Below are 20,137 nucleotides of genomic sequence, written 5' to 3' on the forward strand. Positions count from 1 at the left end.
AAGTTTTTTTGACAACAGTCCAGAAAACTCCAATACACACACACACACACACACACACAAAACAAGGTGGAAATAATCTAAAAGCTTCTCCAGACATGGCCCCGGTGGTGGATCAGAGCCCATGTGGTCTCAGCTCCTCTGAGGTGTTTGCACTCGTGGTGGTTTCAGGTCCTGAATGATAGCGTAATTATCTCGCCGCCCGTCTAGTTTATTCTGTGTAATTGCTTCTCGTCCTTTCTGCAGTCGTGCGTCGGCTGAAACCCAACACGGTCTCAGTGAAATTAAAAGAAAAAAAAACAGTTTAACACCAGGGAAATTGTACGGAAGCTAAGCTACGTCGCTCACGTTAGCGCTGGTTTATCTCTCGACTGAGGCTGAGACGTTTGGGTCGGTGTTACACCCCTTTATTTCCTGCAGAGGATGAAGAACAGATGAACTTTGTTTGCTCTGTGAAAGTGTTAATTATGCCGCAGTAAATTAAAGCCTGAATCACCCGGAGCGTTCAGTCGGTAAGATAATACGAGGAGTTGAGGACCTGAACCCTGAGGGATCTTCTGCAATTCAAGGAGCGGATCGGGGGGGAGGTTTCCATCCCTCCGTCGCTGTAGCTTTTGTTTATTACAGAATCACTGAAAAGGTTTGAAAAGCTATCTGTTCAACTTTGCTATGAAATTAGCTATAAACTAGCAAATTAGGACGAGTAGCAAAGACCTTCAGCTGCCCTTCAGGCCTTCTGTTGCCACCTTTGGTCACCAGGTGACGGGAAAGACGTAAACTATTAGCTTCTGCTAGCAGGTATGTTAAACATCGTCGATGTAAGGTGAACTGAGTTTGTGTGGGGATCGTCGTGTTCTGATGCTGCAGCTGTGGAAACGCGCTAATGGTGGTCGTGCCTGCGTATGAATCCAGAGAGACGGCCGAGTCGTCCTTCTGAAAGGATGGAGTGATGGCGTACAGAACAAAACCGTCTGCCTCAAACTCAAGAGGAGAAAGAGGGAAAAGAATTTCACTCGCCTCAGCGAGGACGCCATTAAAATTGCTGAGGTGAGGATTGTTGAAACCATGGCAACAGACTTTTCTGGTCATCAGTCAGGTTTCCCAACTGGGCAACAGGAAATCACACTCAGCTCATGCTAACGTTTGCTACACTCCGTATTTCTTGACTTTAGAGCCTGATTTAAAACCAGAACCAGACCCAGTCTGAAACACACCTGCACCACCAGAACTCCTGCTGGTCCAAAACCCAGCACAAGCCCTGCACCACGAGAGGGGGCAGCTCACTGGTGACAGAAGCAGGAAGCGACCACAGCTTTTATTACATTAGAAAGGAATGTTGCTATATTCCCAACATTAAATTAAGCTAGCTAAGAATAACAAATCCATTCATTTCAGAACCCTTTCTAGGTTTCAGTGACCTAACACGCGGTACACGAGTTTGTTATCCTCCTCTATGAAGTCGTCCAATCCCTCGGTTGTGCTTAGGTCGAAGAATCCCAACAGATCACAAACATGTTCTTCAGTTTTGGGGTCACAGGAAGTGCTGGAGCCGCTCCCTGCTACATATAGGTGAAGGCAGCTCATCCCGGGCCCTATGTGAGCATTTGGGGGTTTCTTATCTTGCCCAAGGGTACTTCGGCAGCACTTTAAAGGTGTCCTGGGACTGCCCCCTGCTACCAGAACGCCTCCCAAATCGTCCACACCGGGACTCGAACCCACAACCCTCTGCTTCTCAGCCTCGGGCCCTGATTGCGCTACCACGATGCTAAGCTAACAGTACGTAATAGTGCATGGCGTTTGTCTGCACCTCTTCGGCGTCTTCGTCACATTTGCTTAACTGTGATGTCACTGAAATAACTCCAACTAAATTCATGACATCATCGCTGCACTTCCTGTGATCGGAGTACAGGCGACAGAAACGGACTCAGAGCAGAAAAATGTTTGAATTCTGTTTTTATTTGAGACGACCGACAACAGGAACCAATCAGGGCCGAGGCCCTGGTGGCGGCGTGGACGCAGAATTATGGGATTGATCCGTTTTTGTTTCTTCTGGAGTGCTGGCGCGACGAAAAAAAACATGAAAGGTGATATTTTAGTTTCAGAATTGAAGCCACGTTAGCGTTCTTTAAAGTGCCTTTATCAAGTCAATCACATGTTCAAAATGAGGAATTCGGATTAATCCCACGGGGGAAGATGTTTTCCTCCTCACGTAGCAGAAACAACAACCAGACAACATCAGTTCCACCCAAAAAAAAGTTCCTGTCAGTTACAGAACACACAGGAAGTGCATCAATACTTCTTCAAGCTTTCAAAATAAAAGTGCAGCAGTTATACTCATCTTAAGAGTCGTGTGTTGTTCAGGTTGTTCCGATACGACAACAGCAAATGTTAAATACGTAAATGCTAATGCTAAACCTGGCGCTAATAGATAGATAGCTGCATCGTCGTCGTAGAGGGAGACGACGACAGAAGACACTCTGAAGCAACAAACGAGTATTTTGAGTGTGAATCTGTTTAGAACAGACCCCAGAAATGCTTGGAATCACATGAAAAACTATTAGCCAGCTAGCTATTGTGCTAAATTTACACTTTTTTACTGAAGGTGACAAAGTGGGTGTGGTCAAAAAGCACCAATAACACTACAGCAGCAGACGTTTAGGAAAAGAGGAATCCTGAACGTGAGATCCCCCAGTCGCCGACCTTGCCCAGGCGGCGTTACCGTGGTAACGCTGAGCCTGCTGACTCATGGTTCCTCACAGTGGAATCAATCACGAGGTTGCATAATTCTATTGCATATTGCCGAGTCACCTTTTCCAAAAGAAGTCACATTTGTCATCGTCCGTCCGACGGGAATATTTTTCTGACTTTACGGAAACCAGAAAAACTCCAGCAGAAACAGGAAGTGAAGCGAATAAAGGTGGCGGTCCGGGAGGGGGCGGGGCCTTTAGCTGTGTCCAAAATCACTCCATCCAAATATAGAGAAGCAGCAAGAGAATCACTGTACCCCATTCACTGCACTCACCGTATCCCATAATGCATTGGGAAAAGTAGTGAACGACTGGTGCCTCCTATATCCCATCAACCTAGAAATGACCTTAACTATTACTCAATAATAAAGTCAACTATTAAGGGACTACGAAGTGTTTTATACTCATTAATTAGTAAAAATGAAATAACCCGACCAGCGGCGACACCAATCTGGGTGGAGCGCTCGTCCGCTCAACCCAGCTCCCTAAGTAGGGAGTAGGGAAGAGGGAGCAAGGAAGTGACGTGGACACAGCTGTTGTGTTGGTTGGGACAGGAAGTCAGAGAAGAAAAGTTCGCTCGGAAGGTTCTTCGTTAGAGACAGATGTCCCGTAGCGGCGTGATCCCATTTATTTCGTGGTTTTTGCACATCTGCCGTCTACGTATAGTGGGAGGAGCCTAAATCTGGACCAGCAGCTCGCGGCCGATTGGAGAGTCCAACGCTTCTAAGCTTTAATTTAGTTTTAATAAATTAGATCAGTATCATCTTTAATAACTTAACGACTTGACAGTCTGATGACGAGGTCCGGGCCGCCTCAGATCTTTGGCTTCGGGAGGCGGGACGAGCCTTTTCTCTCCGGGTCAGGAGGACGCTTCAGCAGCCGGCTGGCGGCTGAGGTGGACTTCTGAGACAGGAAGAGGCGGAGCTTCGACGGCGGCTGGAGCTCTCTGGCATTCGCTCCGCTCCGCTCCGTTATCTTCCCTCCAGAGCGTCGCTGCCCGCCGTCCTCGAGGCTCTGGGGCTGGTGGGGGCGTGGCTTCGCTTGAGGAGGCAGCGCGGCGGCGCTTTGGCGCGTCACTGGGTTCTGCTCTGCCTGGCTGGAGGGCTGAAGTACCTGTAGCTGGAGAACACATGGATTGATTCAATATGATCCACGGTTGATCAACTATGATCCACGTCCACGTTCGCAAGGACGCGTTTCACAGACCCACAGCGACATCTGGCGGATGACACAGGAACTGCAACCGCAGCCCCTGGAATGAAGGGATGAATGAAGACATGAGGAGGGGGAGATGATGACAGCAATGAGGATAAAAGGATGAAGACAAACACTTTGCCTCTAAGACCTTCCCTGGAAAAAGGAGCTTTCATGCCTTTTAATTCCTGGATAATTTCTTCACATGAGGCCATAATCCTAATCTGATGCGACAGATCACACAGACGGGGGGATGGGGAAGACGAGGGGATAGAAACGTACCGGGCTGAGTCAGTGAAGTAAAAGACGAGTTTTTCCACTCCTGGCCGAAAGCAGTGGACACAGGGAAAAATAAAGGTTTAGCAGAAGCAGAAGCAGTGGCTCAACTGTTAGGAAAGGAGGGACGGAGGCAGGTTCTACTAAACTCCTTAACCTCCTAGAGCATAATCAGATCTACAGTTAACAGTCCGGTGGGATTTGAGGCAGTTCTGAAAGCTCTGGAAGACACAGCTCTTATTACTCACATGGGTCCCTCACTGTAAGTCCCTCTGGACCAAAGACTAAACTGGAATGTAAAGTGCACAGAAGGTGGTTTTGGGGGGACTCACTCTTCTCAGAGAGGTGAGGGGGGATTCCAGGCTTGGGTCTCCCCCTGTAAGGCCTGGAGCGCTGATACTGCCAGGGGGGAGACAGGAGAGGGACAGGAAGTAAAGTCTGACGGAGAGATGGACAGGACGACAAGATGCTCATTCATCAGAGGAAAGAGAGAAAGAGAGAAAGAGAGAAAGAAAGAAAGAAAGAAAGAAAGAAAGAAAGAAAGAAAGAAAGAAAGAAAGAAAGAAAGAAAGAAAGAAAGAAAGAAAGAAAGAAAGAAAGAAAGAAAACAAACAAAGATCTGGAAAAGTAAGTGTGACGTTAATAAATAGGAGTTGAAGGTGTGGCCGCGCCCCCTACAGGTCAAACACAGCACTACTCAAGCCTCAAATACTGATTACGTCATCAGCTGCTCAGCCAATCACAAGATATATATCAATATAACCCTCTCGATCATTAGACCCTGGTGTGTGTGTGTGTGTGTGTGTGTGTGTGTGTGTGTGTGTGTGTGTGTGTGTGTGTGTGTGCATTCTCACGTTGTTCTCTCTCCGTGGGGCATGAGGGGTCGCGCTCTCTCTCTCCGTGATGTTTGTCTGCGTGTGACAGTCCACCGCTCCCTTGGTCTGCTGGCAGCGGCATCTGGTAGTTGCCGTGGGAACAGCCTGACCAAAGTACAACTTTATTAGCACTGGTGGACAGAGACGTCGAGGACCGCGGCGTCTTTCGGGAGGTGTGGACCGACCAGCTGCAGCGTCAGGTGAGCGATGGTCTGATCTCGACTCCTCAGCTCCTCTCTGAGCTGCTGCACCTCCTGCAGGAGAGCCTGAACCTGAACAGACGCAAACCCACATCAGGCCCGCGGTTCGCTAAAGTCGGTCGCTGTGTTTCTTCCCTCTTAACGAGGAGGGGAATCAACTGACCTGGGAGTCAGAAGAGTGGGAGGAGTCTTCGGGGCTGAGAGTGTCTTTGTTTTCATCGTCGTCCTGAACAACAATCACATGTTCAACACTTAGAACACGGAGGAAATCTGAGAACGTTGGTGCCCACCTGGAGCAGTAAGCTCTGCAGATGTTCCAGTTGGGATCTGACTGCACAGCAGTCTTCAGCAAGTTCCTCCACATCAGCACCGAAGCCAAGAGACAGGAAGTCAGACCTGAGGGGAACAGGAAGCACTTCAGGTGAGCACACCTGGAGTTCATGTGTCTGAGGTGCTGGACTAAGACCCGACCTGTGGGGAAAGAAGCCCAGAAGCAGCTCGCTGTCGATGTCCGGCTTTTTATTCCCAGTGTCCTCGTTCAGTTTGAAAGATCTGATGGAACCACGGAGGCAAGAACTCAGTCAGACCATGGACAGGACAGCGCCAGGACATGCCAGGAAGTTACATCACCTCTCGCTGTGGTTGTCAAACTCCTGCGTTCCCCAGCACAGCTGCCTCCTCGTCCACTCGGCCATGTGAGAAGTCCCGCCCCCATCTGCACAGGTGACACAGCAGCGAGGTCAAAAACCACCCGAAACACCAACGTCAACAGACAAAGACTCCACCGGTCGGAACTGTTGGCCGGTTTCAACGCCCAGGTGACACGAAACGGTCGTGTCTCTGAATCAGCCGCGACATTTTTGGGAGTGAGGACTGAATGTGGCGAGTTTGGTACCGCTGAACAGCGAGGAAGCTTCAGAGTCGTCAGCGTCCAACATGAGGTCGTCATCGTCCAGATCACAGGAGTCCAGATGGGTCAAGATGTCCTTAAGACACAGAAGCATTGTCATTTAATATCAGACCAACACTCCGACACTCGGAAAACCAGCCATGAGACCCTCAGAGACAGGAACGGTCACAGTTGTTGACCTTATCTCATCTCTCTGATCAGACCGGCTTTATCAAAAACACCATCAAGAAATATAGATCACAGTTACAGTTTAACTAATTCACAATAAATTGGGGGAAATGCCTTTCCCCAGATGCCTTTTAAGTTCATGTAATTATTTCATTCATTATGGCGCAGTTTCCTAATGTTGCCGAGTAAAAAAGTGTATGTAATTCTCTAAACTGACACTAGATGGAGCCAGAGGGCTCACGGCGGTTGGTGGTCACGTGACAGAACTCACCACGGTGTTCAAGTCCGAGTCAAAGCTCCCGATGGGATGGGTGGTGTTGCTGCCAGGGGTCGTGGTGAGTCCTCCCAGAGGATCCAGGCCCTCCTCATCCCACATGTAGATTCCCCCAGAGCCACAGCTGTCTGACGGGGACAGGTCCAGGGATGAGCCGCCCTGTGGGAGGTCAGACAACCCGTTTTCAGTGGCCTTTTCCTCAGTGAAAAGTCCAGACACAATCTTGAGGTCATGTGACGTCACCTGGTCATGGTCCCCTAGCCCACTGGACCTTCTCCTGGAGTGAAGAGGCGACAGATCCTGTTCCCGCGGCTCCCCTGCACACAAACAGGTTTGTAAAGATCTGTGTCCCCCCCCCCCCCCATTTCACCCATCTTTAACATTTGAACCCACCACTGAGTCTCATGTCGGCGCATTCCATTCCATCATCCACAAAACAGAGCCTTGTCGTCTTGGCAACAGCTGCCTTCTGGTCAAACCCGGCACATGACTGGTTCTCATCATTTATAGAGGAGAGATGCAGAATTCCCACCCCACCGTTCCCTGCAAGAAAAGAGAAACCCCATTTATTCCTCGTGCACATGCGTGTGCACGTGGGCGTGTGTATTATGGGTGATGGCATTCACTGATTTATATTGGTGACACACTCGTTATGCGCCTGTGCAGGTAGATTCAGGGTGCGTTGGGTACAAATTACAGGTCAATTTGGGCCGCACCTCTCCCAGTTAGTCATGTTTCAGTCGATTATTTTATCTTCTAATTTCCAACTTACTGGTTTCTGAAGGTACCCTGAACACACCCTGGTTACCTGGCAACAAGAACAACAGGCCGAAAGACTTGTTGGACTTGATTCCTCGTAAAAAAAAAAGCATTAAATTAAACGTTTCTGGTCTGCTTTCTATCATTTTAGGTAAAATTTTGGCCCCGCCCCCCAACAATCTGGGGTAGCCTTTTTTATTAGCATCATTGTAGCGTATCGGTGACTTTACTGAACGTGTGCTCGTGTGTTTCTCTCTCACCGAGGTTGTCGAAGTCATCCATGTATTCCTGGCTGGCGTGATTTGGATCCAGGGACGAGCTGGAGGACAGGGACATGTCGTCCAGCGTCTCCCCCTCCACCTCCTCCTTCTGGGTCAGTGTCTCAGCAGTCGGTCCCTCTGTCAATAATTACCAGTTAACCTTTTTAGTGTCATTTTCCTGATTGATTGGATCTATTGTTTTTACAGATGTTAAAGACAAACCTGATTGGATGTTTCCTGTCGTCGGCGCTGTCTCCACACTCGCCGTCTGGTTCACTTCCTGTTCTCCTATAGGCGGTCTTGCTGGGGTCGCTCGTAAGGGTCGGAGCGGCTTGTTGAGTGATGGGCGCGACAACTTATAGCTGACGCCGCTATTTTTGGAGGAGGGGACAATGGTTGGTAGGAGGGGCTTCTTTAAGGAAGAAGGGGGCAGTAGAGAGGGGACGCTAATCCCAGATCTTCCCCAGCTTCCCCCGTCAGGAGTCTGTCCACTGATGGTGGAGATTCCTCGTGCTGAACCCTGGGAAGATGGCGCTGGCTTGAGTCTGGACCTGTTGTAGCTGTACAGGAAGTAGCGGGTGGAGGCGACGGGGGAGGATGAGGAGGGGGAAGGGCTTAGGCTGGGGGAGGCCTGACGTCGGACCTGATTGAGGCTCTGAGAGCGAATGCGGTCGCTTTGGGTCAGCTGGGCAGATGGAGCGGAGCCCAGGTCGTCGCTGGAGTGTGAGCGGCTGGCCTGTTTCGTCTGGAAAAGAGACCCGGACACACCAGGATGAGGGAAGCTCTGAGGCCGTCTCAGAGAACCACCCCGACCTGTCCATGGTTTTGATGCTGGAGGACCATTTGGAGCCTGTTTTGTTCCATTTGTGAGGTTCGGAGCAATTTGGCCCAGCCTGGAGGAACCTTTAGAGACGGGAAGTGTTTTAGGGGCAGACTGTGGCAACCGTGAGGATGCCGATGTCGCAGGATGGTTAAGGACACGCCCCTTTCCCGCTGTTGTTCTGGCACTTTGCTGTGATGGGACTGGATGAACCTGACGGTTGTTGGTAGAGCGGTTCTGACACAGGTTTCCTCTCTTCGCCTCTGACTTTTCATCGCCCCCGTGTTCCTGTCCACAGTTCACGGCGAATGAAACAGGCACTCGGAGAAATCCATTCTGCTTGACTGAGGGGGAGGAGCCAGCAGCGGAGCTGTTGACCCCCACTGGACCAGGGTGGTGGTAGAACCCGTTGGTCAGACGGGTGCTGGTCATATCAGCGGAGGTAGCCGGACCCGTGTGAGTGCCGCTAGAGGAGGAGGCCGATTTAGACTGGAAGCCAAACTTTGGCAGTCTGGAAACCATGATGGGCATGGTGGGAGGGGCTTCAAGAGAGGAGACTGACATCTACTACTGCCTCCGTCACCATGGAGACACCAGGCAGAGACCTGGAGAGGAGAAAGAAGCATTAAAGCAAGGCGGCATGGCCGATCAAACATCACCAAGTTAACAAACCGTCCGAATACAGTAACGGCATTGTGTAACAGTAACTGTGTAATAACAACAGTCAAAACATTAACTGGGTTATAACATTAACTGAAAGCTCTTAATTGACACAGGGGGTACGAACCATGACACCAAACCATGAGTTACCATCTATTCATCATTAGATGATGAACCCATTAATAACCATGCTGATCTGCTGATCTGCTGTTATGAAAGTTAATACTCTCAGCCCGCAGAATGAATCAAAAGTGCTCGTGGCGACACAAACACACAAACAAAATGAGCCTCTTTCATGAAATGTCCACCCCAGGCCACCGTACACAAGGTGAGAACATCATGAGCTGGTGAGGAGGAAAAGAGCCCAACTGTTGCTGAGGAAAACATCAAAAACTTGTGATTTCAGCATGAGAACGGTTAAAAATAACACACGGTAGTTTGTCTGTTTCCATGACGACTGAGGAGGCAACATCAGGACAGAACTCCGTGTACTGTTATTGATCGTGAATTAAGAATAGTCAAGATCTTCTGCTCAGATATCATTTCTATCACCTGAAACTCTATCACACACACACACACACACACACACACACGCACACACACGCACACACACACACACACACGTGATCACATGCTTAAAGGTCATTGATATGAGGACCTGGGTCAAGCAGGTCAGTCTTACGTCATGTGAATAAGAGTTTTATCACAAAAAGTGATCTAATCTTTTAAAAGGTCATTTCATACATATCCTGATGAGATGTGACTGTACTTCACTGCCGTGGGCACCTGTGATGTCACCAATAGTAATGGTAACCCGATTATCGTTGGATTTAATTCTTGGTTCATTTTATTTCAACCTCAAAATTTCAACGAGAAATGTCACAACAGTGTCAAAGAGATCTCAGCCAGTTTAAAAAGCCTTATTAACTGGACTATAAGATGTAAAATTATCTGATGGATGGATTAAATCTCTATTTAATTCATTTAAAAGCTGCTTTTGCGCAGTGACGGTTTAAAACAATTGGTGTGATATTTTCAGATCAGAGGAACATTCAACGTCTCAGCTCAACCTGCCACTGCCAATCACGTTTATCTCCCCAGATAAGGACACGGCTTGGAAAAGGGAATTAATCATTACCAATGCGAAAGGGGAAACTTTGATATTTTCCAATCATAAAAATACGATGGAATGAAAACAACAGATTGGATCTGCAAATTTAAAGTTCACAGCTTTCGATACGATGACTGATGAGCAATTTTGACCAAAGAAGAATTATGGAGCTGCTTGATGATCATTTTATATGAAAAGCATTTTCCTTCACTCTAAAACAAAACCAATCTATCGGATTTATTAAAGCTCCTGAGGCCAAAGGTCACCGGTGATGTAACGACACTCGTGAGAACATGTTGGTCTGAACTCTGGTCTCTCAGAGGCAACACCAGACATGAGACAGGGCAGCAGGGCAACAACAGGGCAGCAGGGCAACAACAGGGCAACAACAGGGCAACAACAGGGCAACAACAGGGTAACAACAGGTACTCACATCTGGAAAATTCACTCAACCAATGAGAAGGCTCCAGGTGACACAGGTGACCCACACCGACGCCCAACATCAATAATGTGGCCTCTATATTTGATTACACCAACACAGATGGTGCTAAAAACACCTGATCTAAACCTACGCTGATCTATCAATCAAGCTTCTTTAAACGTCCATACACGTGTGTTCCACCTCCTCAGCTGTGTGTTCCACCTCCTCAGGTGTGTGTTGCACCTCCTCAGGTGTGTGTTGCACCTCCTCATGTGTGTGTGTTCCACCTCCTCATGTGTGTGTGTTCCACCTCCTCAGCTGTGTGTTGCACCTCCTCAGCTGTGTGTTGCACCTCCTCAGCTGTGTGTTCCACCTCCTCATGTGTGTGTTCCACCTCCTCAGCTGTGTGTTCCACCTCCTCATGTGTGTGTGTTCCACCTCCTCATGTGTGTGTGTTCCACCTCCTCATGTGTGTGTGTTCCACCTCCTCGTGTGTGTGTTCCACCTCCACAGGTGTGTGTTCCACCTCCACAGGTGTGTGTTCCACCTCCTGCAAACCTTCTACAACAGATGGCACGACAACAAAGGGAGTTGCCTCTTTCATTTTTTAATCAAGTACTTGCGCGCACATGTTTCATAATCAGTGTCTCCTCAGGCTCTGTGATCTCTCTCTCTCTCTCTCTCTCTCTCTCTCTCTCTCTCTCTCTCTCTCTCTCTCTCTCTCTCTCTCTCTCTCCTCTCTCTCTCTCTCTCTCTCCTCTCTCTCCTCTCTCTCTCTCTCTCTCTCTCTCTCTCTCTCTCTCTCTCTCTCTCTCTCTCTCTCTCTCTCTCTCTCTCTCTCTCTCTCTCTCTCTCTCTCTCTCTCTCTCTCTCTCTCTCTCTCTCTCTCTCTCTCTCTCTCTCTCACTCTCCTACTCACACTCTCACCTCACTCTACTCTACACACTCACACACACACACTCACACACTCTCTCACACACACACACACACACACACACACACTCCTCCCCCCCAGAGCTACTTGGCCTGGACAACAGAAGGTCTGTTGTAGGTCTGTGGACCACCACCATCATTAATCTGCCACACCGACCCTCTTTCACTGCCCATCCACAACACGTCATCCTCACTGGTCCCCGAATATTCAGCAACCATTGAGTAAAAACCAGTTTCTCGCCAAGGACGCCAGCGCGGCCTCAATCTTCAGACAACAGGAAACGTTGAGCAGTCAATCGTCGCCCCAGTGAACGCTGCGATTTATTCACTTGGAAAGAGAAAGGGGAGGAGAAACTATGAGGAGAGAAGAGGTGACGGGGAAGAGGAAAAGAGGGTAGGAGAAATAAAGAAGAAAAGACACACACACCTGAGGAAGATGGGGAAAGGAGAGAGCAGAGAGGAGATGAGAGGGGAGTAATGAGTCTCTGGTGAAATTACAGCGGGACACTGGCGCCATCTTGGTTTAGGTCCAAACCGTCATCTGAGCTCAGAGGTCAAAAGGACGTCATGAGGAACAAACAAAGAGAAGATCCTGAACGTTACACCGTTCACGAAGGTCAAACCGAGGTCACAACGCCGTCACCTCCCAGACCGATAACCTGCGAGTGATGAAAAACGATCACCCTCAGAGCTGCCTCCACATGAATACTGGAATTCCATTCCAATCGATCTATCCACAAATAAACAATTCCACGCCCAGTTTGTTGATGTGAATATCTTTTTTTTCCCTGACTGTTCCATCTGGAATAAGTGGTAAACACTTGAGGACATCCTCTGTGATTTATAACGCAGATTTACTAATCACACATTGATTAGGGTGGGGGAATGGTCCTGTTCTGAGCTGAAGAAGAACCAAAACAGGCGGTTCTTCTGGAACGCAGCCCAAGGGAACCATGACGAACAGAACCGATGAAGACAGAACCTGGGGAGAGAACCAACAACCCCTGAAGTTCTAGTCAAGGCGAGAACCAAACCTCTCTGAGACTGTGATCAGAACTAGAACCAGAACGGAACTGATCTTTACAATAAATGAAAAAACAGGATCAAAAAAGGCCTCATAGGGAATTTAAAATTTAAAAAAAGACAATACAAACAAAACGGAAAAATGTTCTGTCACATTTCCAGAATCTGATATTGACCATTTGAAAGCTACTTTTCACTGATTTACAACAATCTATGATCCTTATTGACATACAATAACTGATCGAACGTCATAATCGATACATACAATCGATACATTTCCCTTCTGTTGTTTAGCTTTAGCAACATTAGCACAACAGCTCTACCTTTATCTGCGTTTGGCAGCACCTCGCTATTAATTATTAATGTCTCACCTTCAGCTGTTGTTAGTCAGTAGCGAGACCTTTGGACGGCTGACATTACACCCATATTGTTCTTTTATAACCAGATTTCCGAGAGCCAGCCTGGATTTCAAGACAGCGGGAGATGAGACTCACCTGCCGGGCAGCATCCGGCGCCCAAATGCGGAAATGTCGGAGCTGGAGGTCGAATGGAGCCGGCTGGGCGTCAGGTCGGGGTGATTTCACGTCGGATCCGAAACAAAGACAAATCTAAACCTGGAGACAGGTCGGCAACGGAGGCAAAAAGCCCAGATAAGGCTGATAAAATCCGCCGGGGGGGTGACGGAGTGACGATCCGGGCACGACAGCCTTCACAGGGGGGCTCCAGCGCTCCTCTCCGGCCTGTGCGCCGTCGAAACAACACTACGAATTATACCGGAAAAAGACGAAGATTAGCGAAGACTGCGGCCTTTTCTCCGCCCTCGACCTGCACGCGGCCAACACCTGTCCGCGGGAAACAGCAAAATAAAAGCCTCTCTGGGTTTGTTTATTCAGCTGCAGCTGCACGAGCTGCTGAATCATCTAACGTGCGCGCGCGCGCCTCCCGCACGCGCAAACCCACAGCTGACTGCCGACGTCATCGCCTCCCGTAAACGTAACTCTTTCATCACCAAACCGTTTTACACCGAGAAACCGAGTTACGTCAGAGTACGAGATTACTGGTTTAATAAAATGTATGGATAGTGCGACCAGCTGTCCTGGACTGGTTATACTGGGAGAGAGAGCAGCATGAATTCTGGCTATAGTGGGACAGAGAGGATAAACGGACTGGTTATACTGGGAGAGAGAGCAGCATGAATTCTGGCTATAGTGGAACAGAGAGGATAAACGGACTGGTTATAATGGGAGAGAGAGCAGCATGAATTCTGGCTATAGTGGGACAGAGAGGATAAACGGACTGGTTATACTGGGAGAGAGGAACCCCACATTTATTACGCGCCAGGTGTAGTTTGAGGTTTTGTCCACCTGAGGGCGGAATTGGTTTTTCTCTGCATTCGCTGATGGTTGATAAGTGGATCATTTTGGACTAAATCGATTAGAGATTTTTTTTTTTTAAAGAAAAAAATAAAAGATGAAGTTTGGGAAAGAAAGTTTGTTTACAGCTGCCATCACGGACAAGGTCCTTCTTCGGTCAGACATGAAACTTTTAAATTAGTTGGTACCAAAGAACTCATCTCGCCTCTTCTAGACGTTCCTGGGGCCACTTTTAAACTCTTTAAGACCCGTTTTTGTGTGTTTTAAGTCTGTTAATGCATGTTTCCCTGTCAACTTGCAATTTATGATTAATGTTTTCTCAATGTTTCAAGGAGTATTATTAATTCCTTCACCAATAACCTAAAGTGCGGTTGGGAGTTGAGTTTGCTAACTTATTTCTTCTTGCAGGTGTTGATGTGCAGTAGAAGAAATGATGTCTTTCATCAAAGCTTCGAATAAAAACCAAAAAATATTTTTTTTTTAAAATGGGAATGACGAAAGGACATCTAAACGCCTGTTCACGTCATTGTAGTAATTATACGCATAGTAATATGAAAGTAATTTACAATAGTAAAGCTGGATGGAGTAAATGACTTATGAATCACGCCCGTGTCCTGTCCTGTTGAAATGTGCTCGGAACCAGTCGGGGTCCAGACCGGAACGCGTCAGGCTGCGTTGAGAGCCGTGCAGTGCGCGTGTCCGCTCAGCTTTATTCCGCTGTTGGGCACCTGAGCTGACACGCAGGTCCAGGTGACGCGGACGATGCTGCCATAAAGCGGACTCCATGGAAAACTTTTACAATGAGACCGAGCCAACGGAGCCCCGCGGCGGCGTGGACCCGCTCCGGGTGGTCACGGCGGCGGAAGATGTCCCGGCTCCGGTTGGAGGGGTCAGTGTGCGTGCGCTGACCGGCTGCGTCCTGTGCGCGCTGATTGTCTCCACGCTGCTGGGGAACACGCTGGTGTGCGCCGCGGTCATCAAATTCCGCCACCTGCGCTCCAAAGTCACCAACGCGTTCGTGGTGTCGCTGGCGGTGTCGGACCTGTTCGTGGCCGTGCTGGTGATGCCCTGGAGAGCCGTGTCCGAGGTGGCCGGGGTCTGGCTCTTCGGCCGCTTCTGCGACACGTGGGTCGCTTTTGACATTATGTGCTCCACCGCGTCCATCCTGAACCTGTGCGTCATCAGCATGGACCGGTACTGGGCCATCTCCAATCCGTTCCGGTACGAGCGCAGGATGACGCGCCGCTTTGCCTTCCTGATGATCGCAGTCGCGTGGACGCTGTCCGTGCTCATCTCCTTCATCCCCGTGCAGCTCAACTGGCACCGCGCGGACAACAACAGCAGCGCGCACGAGCAGGGCGACTGCAACGCCAGCCTGAACCGCACTTACGCCATCTCGTCGTCCCTCATCAGCTTCTACATCCCCGTGCTCATCATGGTGGGCACGTACACGCGCATTTTCCGCATCGCCCAAACCCAAATAAGACGGATTTCTTCCTTGGAGAGGGCGGCGGGACAGCGCGCGCAGAACCAGAGCCACCGCGCGTCGACGCACGACGAAAGCGCGCTGAAAACGTCCTTCAAGAGAGAGACCAAAGTTCTGAAGACGCTGTCCGTCATCATGGGTGTGTTCGTGTTCTGCTGGCTGCCCTTCTTCGTCCTGAACTGCGTGGTTCCCTTTTGCGACGTGGACAAAGTCGGAGAGCCGCCGTGCGTCAGCGACACCACCTTCAACATCTTCGTGTGGTTCGGCTGGGCCAACTCGTCCCTGAACCCGGTCATTTACGCCTTCAACGCAGACTTCAGGAAGGCCTTCACCACTATTCTGGGCTGCAGTAAGTTCTGCTCCTCGTCCGCGGTGCAGGCGGTGGATTTCAGCAACGAGCTGGTCTCCTACCACCACGACACCACTCTGCAGAAGGAACCCGTCCCGGGACCCGGCGCGCACAGACTGGTGGCGCCGCTGCCGCAAAACCGGGGAGACGCAGGGCCGAACTTTGACAAAGTTTCCGTGGTGTCGGATGATTCGCGCGCCGACCGCAACTTGCTGCTGCCCGCGATCCTGCAGTGCGACTGCGAGGCGGAGATCTCTCTGGACATGGTGCCTTTCGGCTCCTCCGGACCCGCTGACTCCTTTCTGATTCCGGGTCAGATCCAGGACCTGGGCGATCTCTGAGGACAGGACCCGGGGAGAAGTTCCAAACTTCACATTTGGCTCAAAGATGCTAAAACCTAAACAATCTTTTCGTAATGGCTAAATTCGCAGAATAAATGTAGTCCAAATGCATGTTTCTTATTTTCATTATTAATAAATTTAAAAAAAACTGTGACAAGGCTAATTAGCTTAGCTGCTGTTCTGGTGGTGAATGACTTTAGCCTAGCTTTTTAATAGACGTAGATTATATCTGCTTCTCAAAATTTGAGATCATTCGAAACTCAAATTAGAAAAATGTGAAAGAAAAATGTTTGTTTTCATTCAAATTCAAGATTCTTTCATTCTAGTGTCCCCCAGTGATAATTAAAACAGTCATTGAGTGAATGCTTGGGCCTTTGAAATGCTAATCACATTTAATCGTTGCTATTGTCATCGGGAACAATGATTTACTTCAATGCCAGATGGGCTGGAGGGTTTGATTGCTACTTCATTCAGTCATGGATCATTTTTTTTGTTTGCTGGAGCCAAAAACACTTGGGAACAATTAATATAACAACACTCAAAACACACAAGTGAGATGTTTAAGACGACCTGACAAAACCATTTCCCCCCCAAGCGTTAAAACCCAAATAATTCCTGATTTCGATCATCAATCGATACCCGGATGAGTATTTTTTGGTATCGATCCTTTCACGCTATTAATGGGCTGGAGGCGAAGAGAGAAGCTGGAGAAGCTGACAGCACCAGAACCTCCCAGAAGGGCACTCTACTCACGACTGGTTTACCTGTGGTTCCGCCCTTTGTTGTTGTTATTCCTGTGCATCAGAGCTGAGTGTTGTCCCGACCTTTGACCCCCAGCCAGCCGAACAAACGCGTCGAAGATGAAAAGACGGCACAGATGCTGTCGGACAACCGTCACATTAATGTTACCGATATCACAGAGGAACCCCGAATCGCGTCTTTCAGCTGAAAAAGAAGGATTTTCAAAAACTGAAAATCCGGTAACATTGCGACCAGAACAAGAGCAGCAACCGTGGAAAAGCAAACGCTAAACAAGAAGAAAAAGAACAGAAACAACAATTTCTCCCTGGATTAAACATTTGCAGCACAAGAGGATGTTGCCAGGCAACAAAATTGCATCATTACATCACATTTCCTGAATCCAGACAGGACAAATGGGTCACAAAATTAAAGTCTGTTGTGGAAAAATACAAATGTGTTTCAACACACTGTAAAACCTCCCATACAAAGTTGTTTGTTACATAAAGTTTTCATGGCCGGTTCCGACCTGTGGTCAGATTTTTAGTCTCTATTACCCTTAGAAATGTAACGCACCTGAATTTTAAAAAAAACTCTCAAATATTGCTAAAAAATTTTCGCATTTACTTGACAAGGGACCAATGCGGTCACGTGACCATTTATCTACGAGCCGTGCACGTGGACAATATTTTGCACTATTTTATTAGCAGAAATAACGATTATTTTATATTGTCAAGGCTGTGGATGCACCTAGAACAAACACGTAACGGGTTTTTACGGGTTCTGAGGAGTCTCGCGAGACGATATTTACGAGAATTACGAAGCACGTGCCCAATTTCAATGGAAACGCGTAAAAATCGCGATTGCGCCGGATCGAACTTTCGGCTTGTGACTGGTGCTAGCCTAGCGTGGCAGAAGCTTTACGATTTCGAGTCTAAATGACTCAACTATTAGATAAATAACAGTTTTTATTGAAACGTTTTGTGTCCTTGTGTCCTTTCATTGCTTCCTTTTTGCATCGCGATCATCCTCCCGATCTTTTCCCCGCGCTGATTGCTGAAGGGCCCGCAGCCTCCTGATGGACGCTCGAGTGCTGCTGCTTCTTCAGCATGTTCCATCAGTAATAACTCAAGTGCAGGACTCAACCAGACCGATACAGCACGGTTCACGCGCCAACGGGCTCCATGGCAACAGTCACATACACGCCGCCCAACACCGAACTCTGCTGTACATGTGAGATAGGACAGAAATAAAGAATCCGGTGATGACAGTGACGATCGTGCAAAAGTAAGGTCGGATTTGAAAAGGATTTGATGATGAAAAGGCTTTCATGTTTCCGATTCTAAATTTACCTACTGTTGATTTATGACAACAAGCAGAGCAGCACTTAATTCTAAAGAAAAAGGTTTGAACAAGTGGATGACAGATAAGAGGCGATTAAAACGTCATATGGGAGCATAAATGAATCTAAATGTTCTCTGCTCTCTCATATTCAGTTTTCTTATTTATTTGAATCATTTAAAATGTATTGACAGTCCATAACTGTTAAATGGGTGATGAACAAAATATATTATGGGTTATTATGGGTGTTGTTGTTGTTGCTGCTGTAATTATTATATTTCAGATTTATGGCAGTATAATTATTGTTTGTGGCTTCTTTGTTTGTGGCTTCTTTGTTTGTGGCTTCTTTGTTTGTGACGTCTTCTAGAAGGTTAGTTTTGACTAGCGTTAGCTTTGAAGAGAGATGACTGATGTTTTTTAAGGAGCAAACTAAAAGTAAAATGTGCAACAGAAAAACAAAATAAAGGAGATGTATGAATAAAACTACAAATTAGACAAAAGAGAAATATAATAATAAATAAGGATAAAAGCCCCGCGGCCACAGAAATCATCAAGGGAGAGGTCGGAAATATAGGATTTAGCAACGAAATCTTACAATAGCTCTGATTTTAGAGATGATTTATGTAAAGCTTTCTGACTGGAGGATGGGAGGGACAAGTGAGGTCCTGATCAGAAGATTTCAGAATGTCTCATGTGCGTCAACGTTTCAGATGATGCTTATTAGCAACTAAGACGATGGTGAGGTTTAAACCAAATCAGGTCTGAACCCTGAACCGACACCAGCCAGGAAATCTGCAGCCCTAAATCCGGAGTGTCGGTCCCCGGATCGCCTCCTGGTGGCTGGCTGTGGAATAACCGACGAGTCCTGTCTCAACACGTATCACGTCAAATAAGAGTCCAAGCGGCTTTGTTGCAGTTCGCTGATGTCTTGTTTGTTACTCTGACTTTGACCTTAGGAGGAAGATCCTACACTCATGAAAATGGCTCTTAAAAGCTTTTTTAAGGAACACACAGACACACGACTGTGAAGCCAGTGTGAAGGCGTGAAGTGTGTCTGAGTGATGAGCTGCTGATTGAAGATGTTGAAGAGGACTATAACACACCAGTGATTGAGGGACAGGGAAAGAAGAAGTGTGTGTTTGTGTGTGTGTGTGTGTGAGAGAGAGAGAGAGAGATAATGGCCATATGAAATGTGTTCAACTGCAGATGAAAATATTTGGTTTCATCTAATATGTGTTGCACTGATGTGACACCGGTGCAAGCAGATTTCAGCCTGCTCTCTCTCTCTCTCTCTCACACACACACACACACACACTCACACACTCACACACGCATACAACCTTACATGTACTTATTAGTAACCTTGCTGTACTCTCATACACACCAAAATGTCCTCACTTTGGAGTGAAAAACGTACACTTTAAGTATGTCCGCACACACAAAATCTCATATTTCTCAATCCTTAGAACAATATATTTGTCCCCATTAAAACATGTGCTGATCAAACTATTGTTGAAACTGCATCCCTGGCGGGCCCGGATGGCCCACGTCCGGGGTCCTGTTACAGGCCCCCAGTGGTGATGTTGAGGAGGAACCTGTGGCCTCAGAGAGCAGATCGCAGTTTTGGTACTCACAGCTGAAGCCTGAGTACAGCAGCCACAGCTTCAGTGATCATCTGACAGAAACACTTTTTGTATTTCTTTTAAATCTTTTTTTTTTAATATCAGCTGTTGCGCTTAGGCATATATTTGGCTCCCTCTAGTGGTCGGTGAATATATTAATTTTCATAAATCAAATATTTTCATATGTAAGATAAAAATTAATGTCACGTTATTGATGTCTTGATGTTGCTGTCAGGACAAGGCAAAATGACACAATGGC

General features: G+C 47.8%; 2 protein-coding genes across 8 annotated transcripts; one reads left to right on the forward strand and one right to left on the reverse strand.

The window, feature by feature from the left end:
* Positions 1-1,933: 1,933 nt before the first annotated feature.
* Positions 1,934-13,593, reverse strand: LOC105417851 (serine-rich coiled-coil domain-containing protein 2-like). Of its 7 annotated transcripts, none has more exons than XM_029842594.1 (16): positions 13,123-13,593; positions 7,883-9,085; positions 7,661-7,798; positions 7,035-7,184; positions 6,885-6,958; positions 6,639-6,800; positions 6,185-6,275; positions 5,920-6,004; positions 5,761-5,841; positions 5,580-5,685; positions 5,453-5,515; positions 5,275-5,361; positions 5,069-5,194; positions 4,547-4,652; positions 4,221-4,260; positions 3,665-3,863 (listed from the first exon to the last, which is right to left on the reverse strand). In XM_029842594.1, exons 2-16 carry the CDS (start codon positions 9,042-9,044, stop codon positions 3,818-3,820), a joined length of 2,517 nt encoding a protein of 838 aa, XP_029698454.1. In that variant the 5' UTR covers positions 9,045-9,085; positions 13,123-13,593; the 3' UTR covers positions 3,665-3,817. The 7 variants fall into 7 exon arrangements, with proteins under 7 accessions (XP_029698423.1, XP_029698439.1, XP_029698431.1 ...); XM_029842597.1 differs by having other exon boundaries at positions 4,547-4,613; positions 13,123-13,592; XM_029842563.1 differs by lacking the exon at positions 4,221-4,260 and having other exon boundaries at positions 1,934-3,863.
* Positions 13,594-13,849: 256 nt separating this feature from the next.
* LOC101064220 (D(5)-like dopamine receptor) lies at positions 13,850-16,331 on the forward strand. The gene has a single exon (XM_029842600.1). It carries the CDS (start codon positions 14,786-14,788, stop codon positions 16,175-16,177), a length of 1,392 nt encoding a protein of 463 aa, XP_029698460.1. The 5' UTR covers positions 13,850-14,785; the 3' UTR covers positions 16,178-16,331.
* The last annotated feature ends 3,806 nt before the right edge of the window (positions 16,332-20,137 follow it).

The sequence above is a fragment of the Takifugu rubripes genome, chromosome 1 (genome assembly GCF_901000725.2).
Source record: "Takifugu rubripes chromosome 1, fTakRub1.2, whole genome shotgun sequence".
Lineage (NCBI taxonomy): Eukaryota > Metazoa > Chordata > Actinopteri > Tetraodontiformes > Tetraodontidae > Takifugu > Takifugu rubripes.

Coding starts and splice junctions, on each gene's coding strand:
- LOC105417851 (XM_029842563.1), bottom strand. CDS start 9,044: ATGTCAGTCTCCTCTCTTGAAGCCCCTCCCACCATGCCCATCATGGTT. Junction 5,362..5,452: donor CCCACTCTTCTGACTCCCAG/GTCAGTTGATTC, acceptor GCGTCTGTTCAG/GTTCAGGCTCTCCTGCAGGA. Junction 3,864..4,546: donor CCCTCACCTCTCTGAGAAGA/GTGAGTCCCCCC, acceptor TGTGTTCTCCAG/CTACAGGTACTTCAGCCCTC.
- LOC101064220 (XM_029842600.1), top strand. CDS start 14,786: ATGGAAAACTTTTACAATGAGACCGAGCCAACGGAGCCCCGCGGCGGC.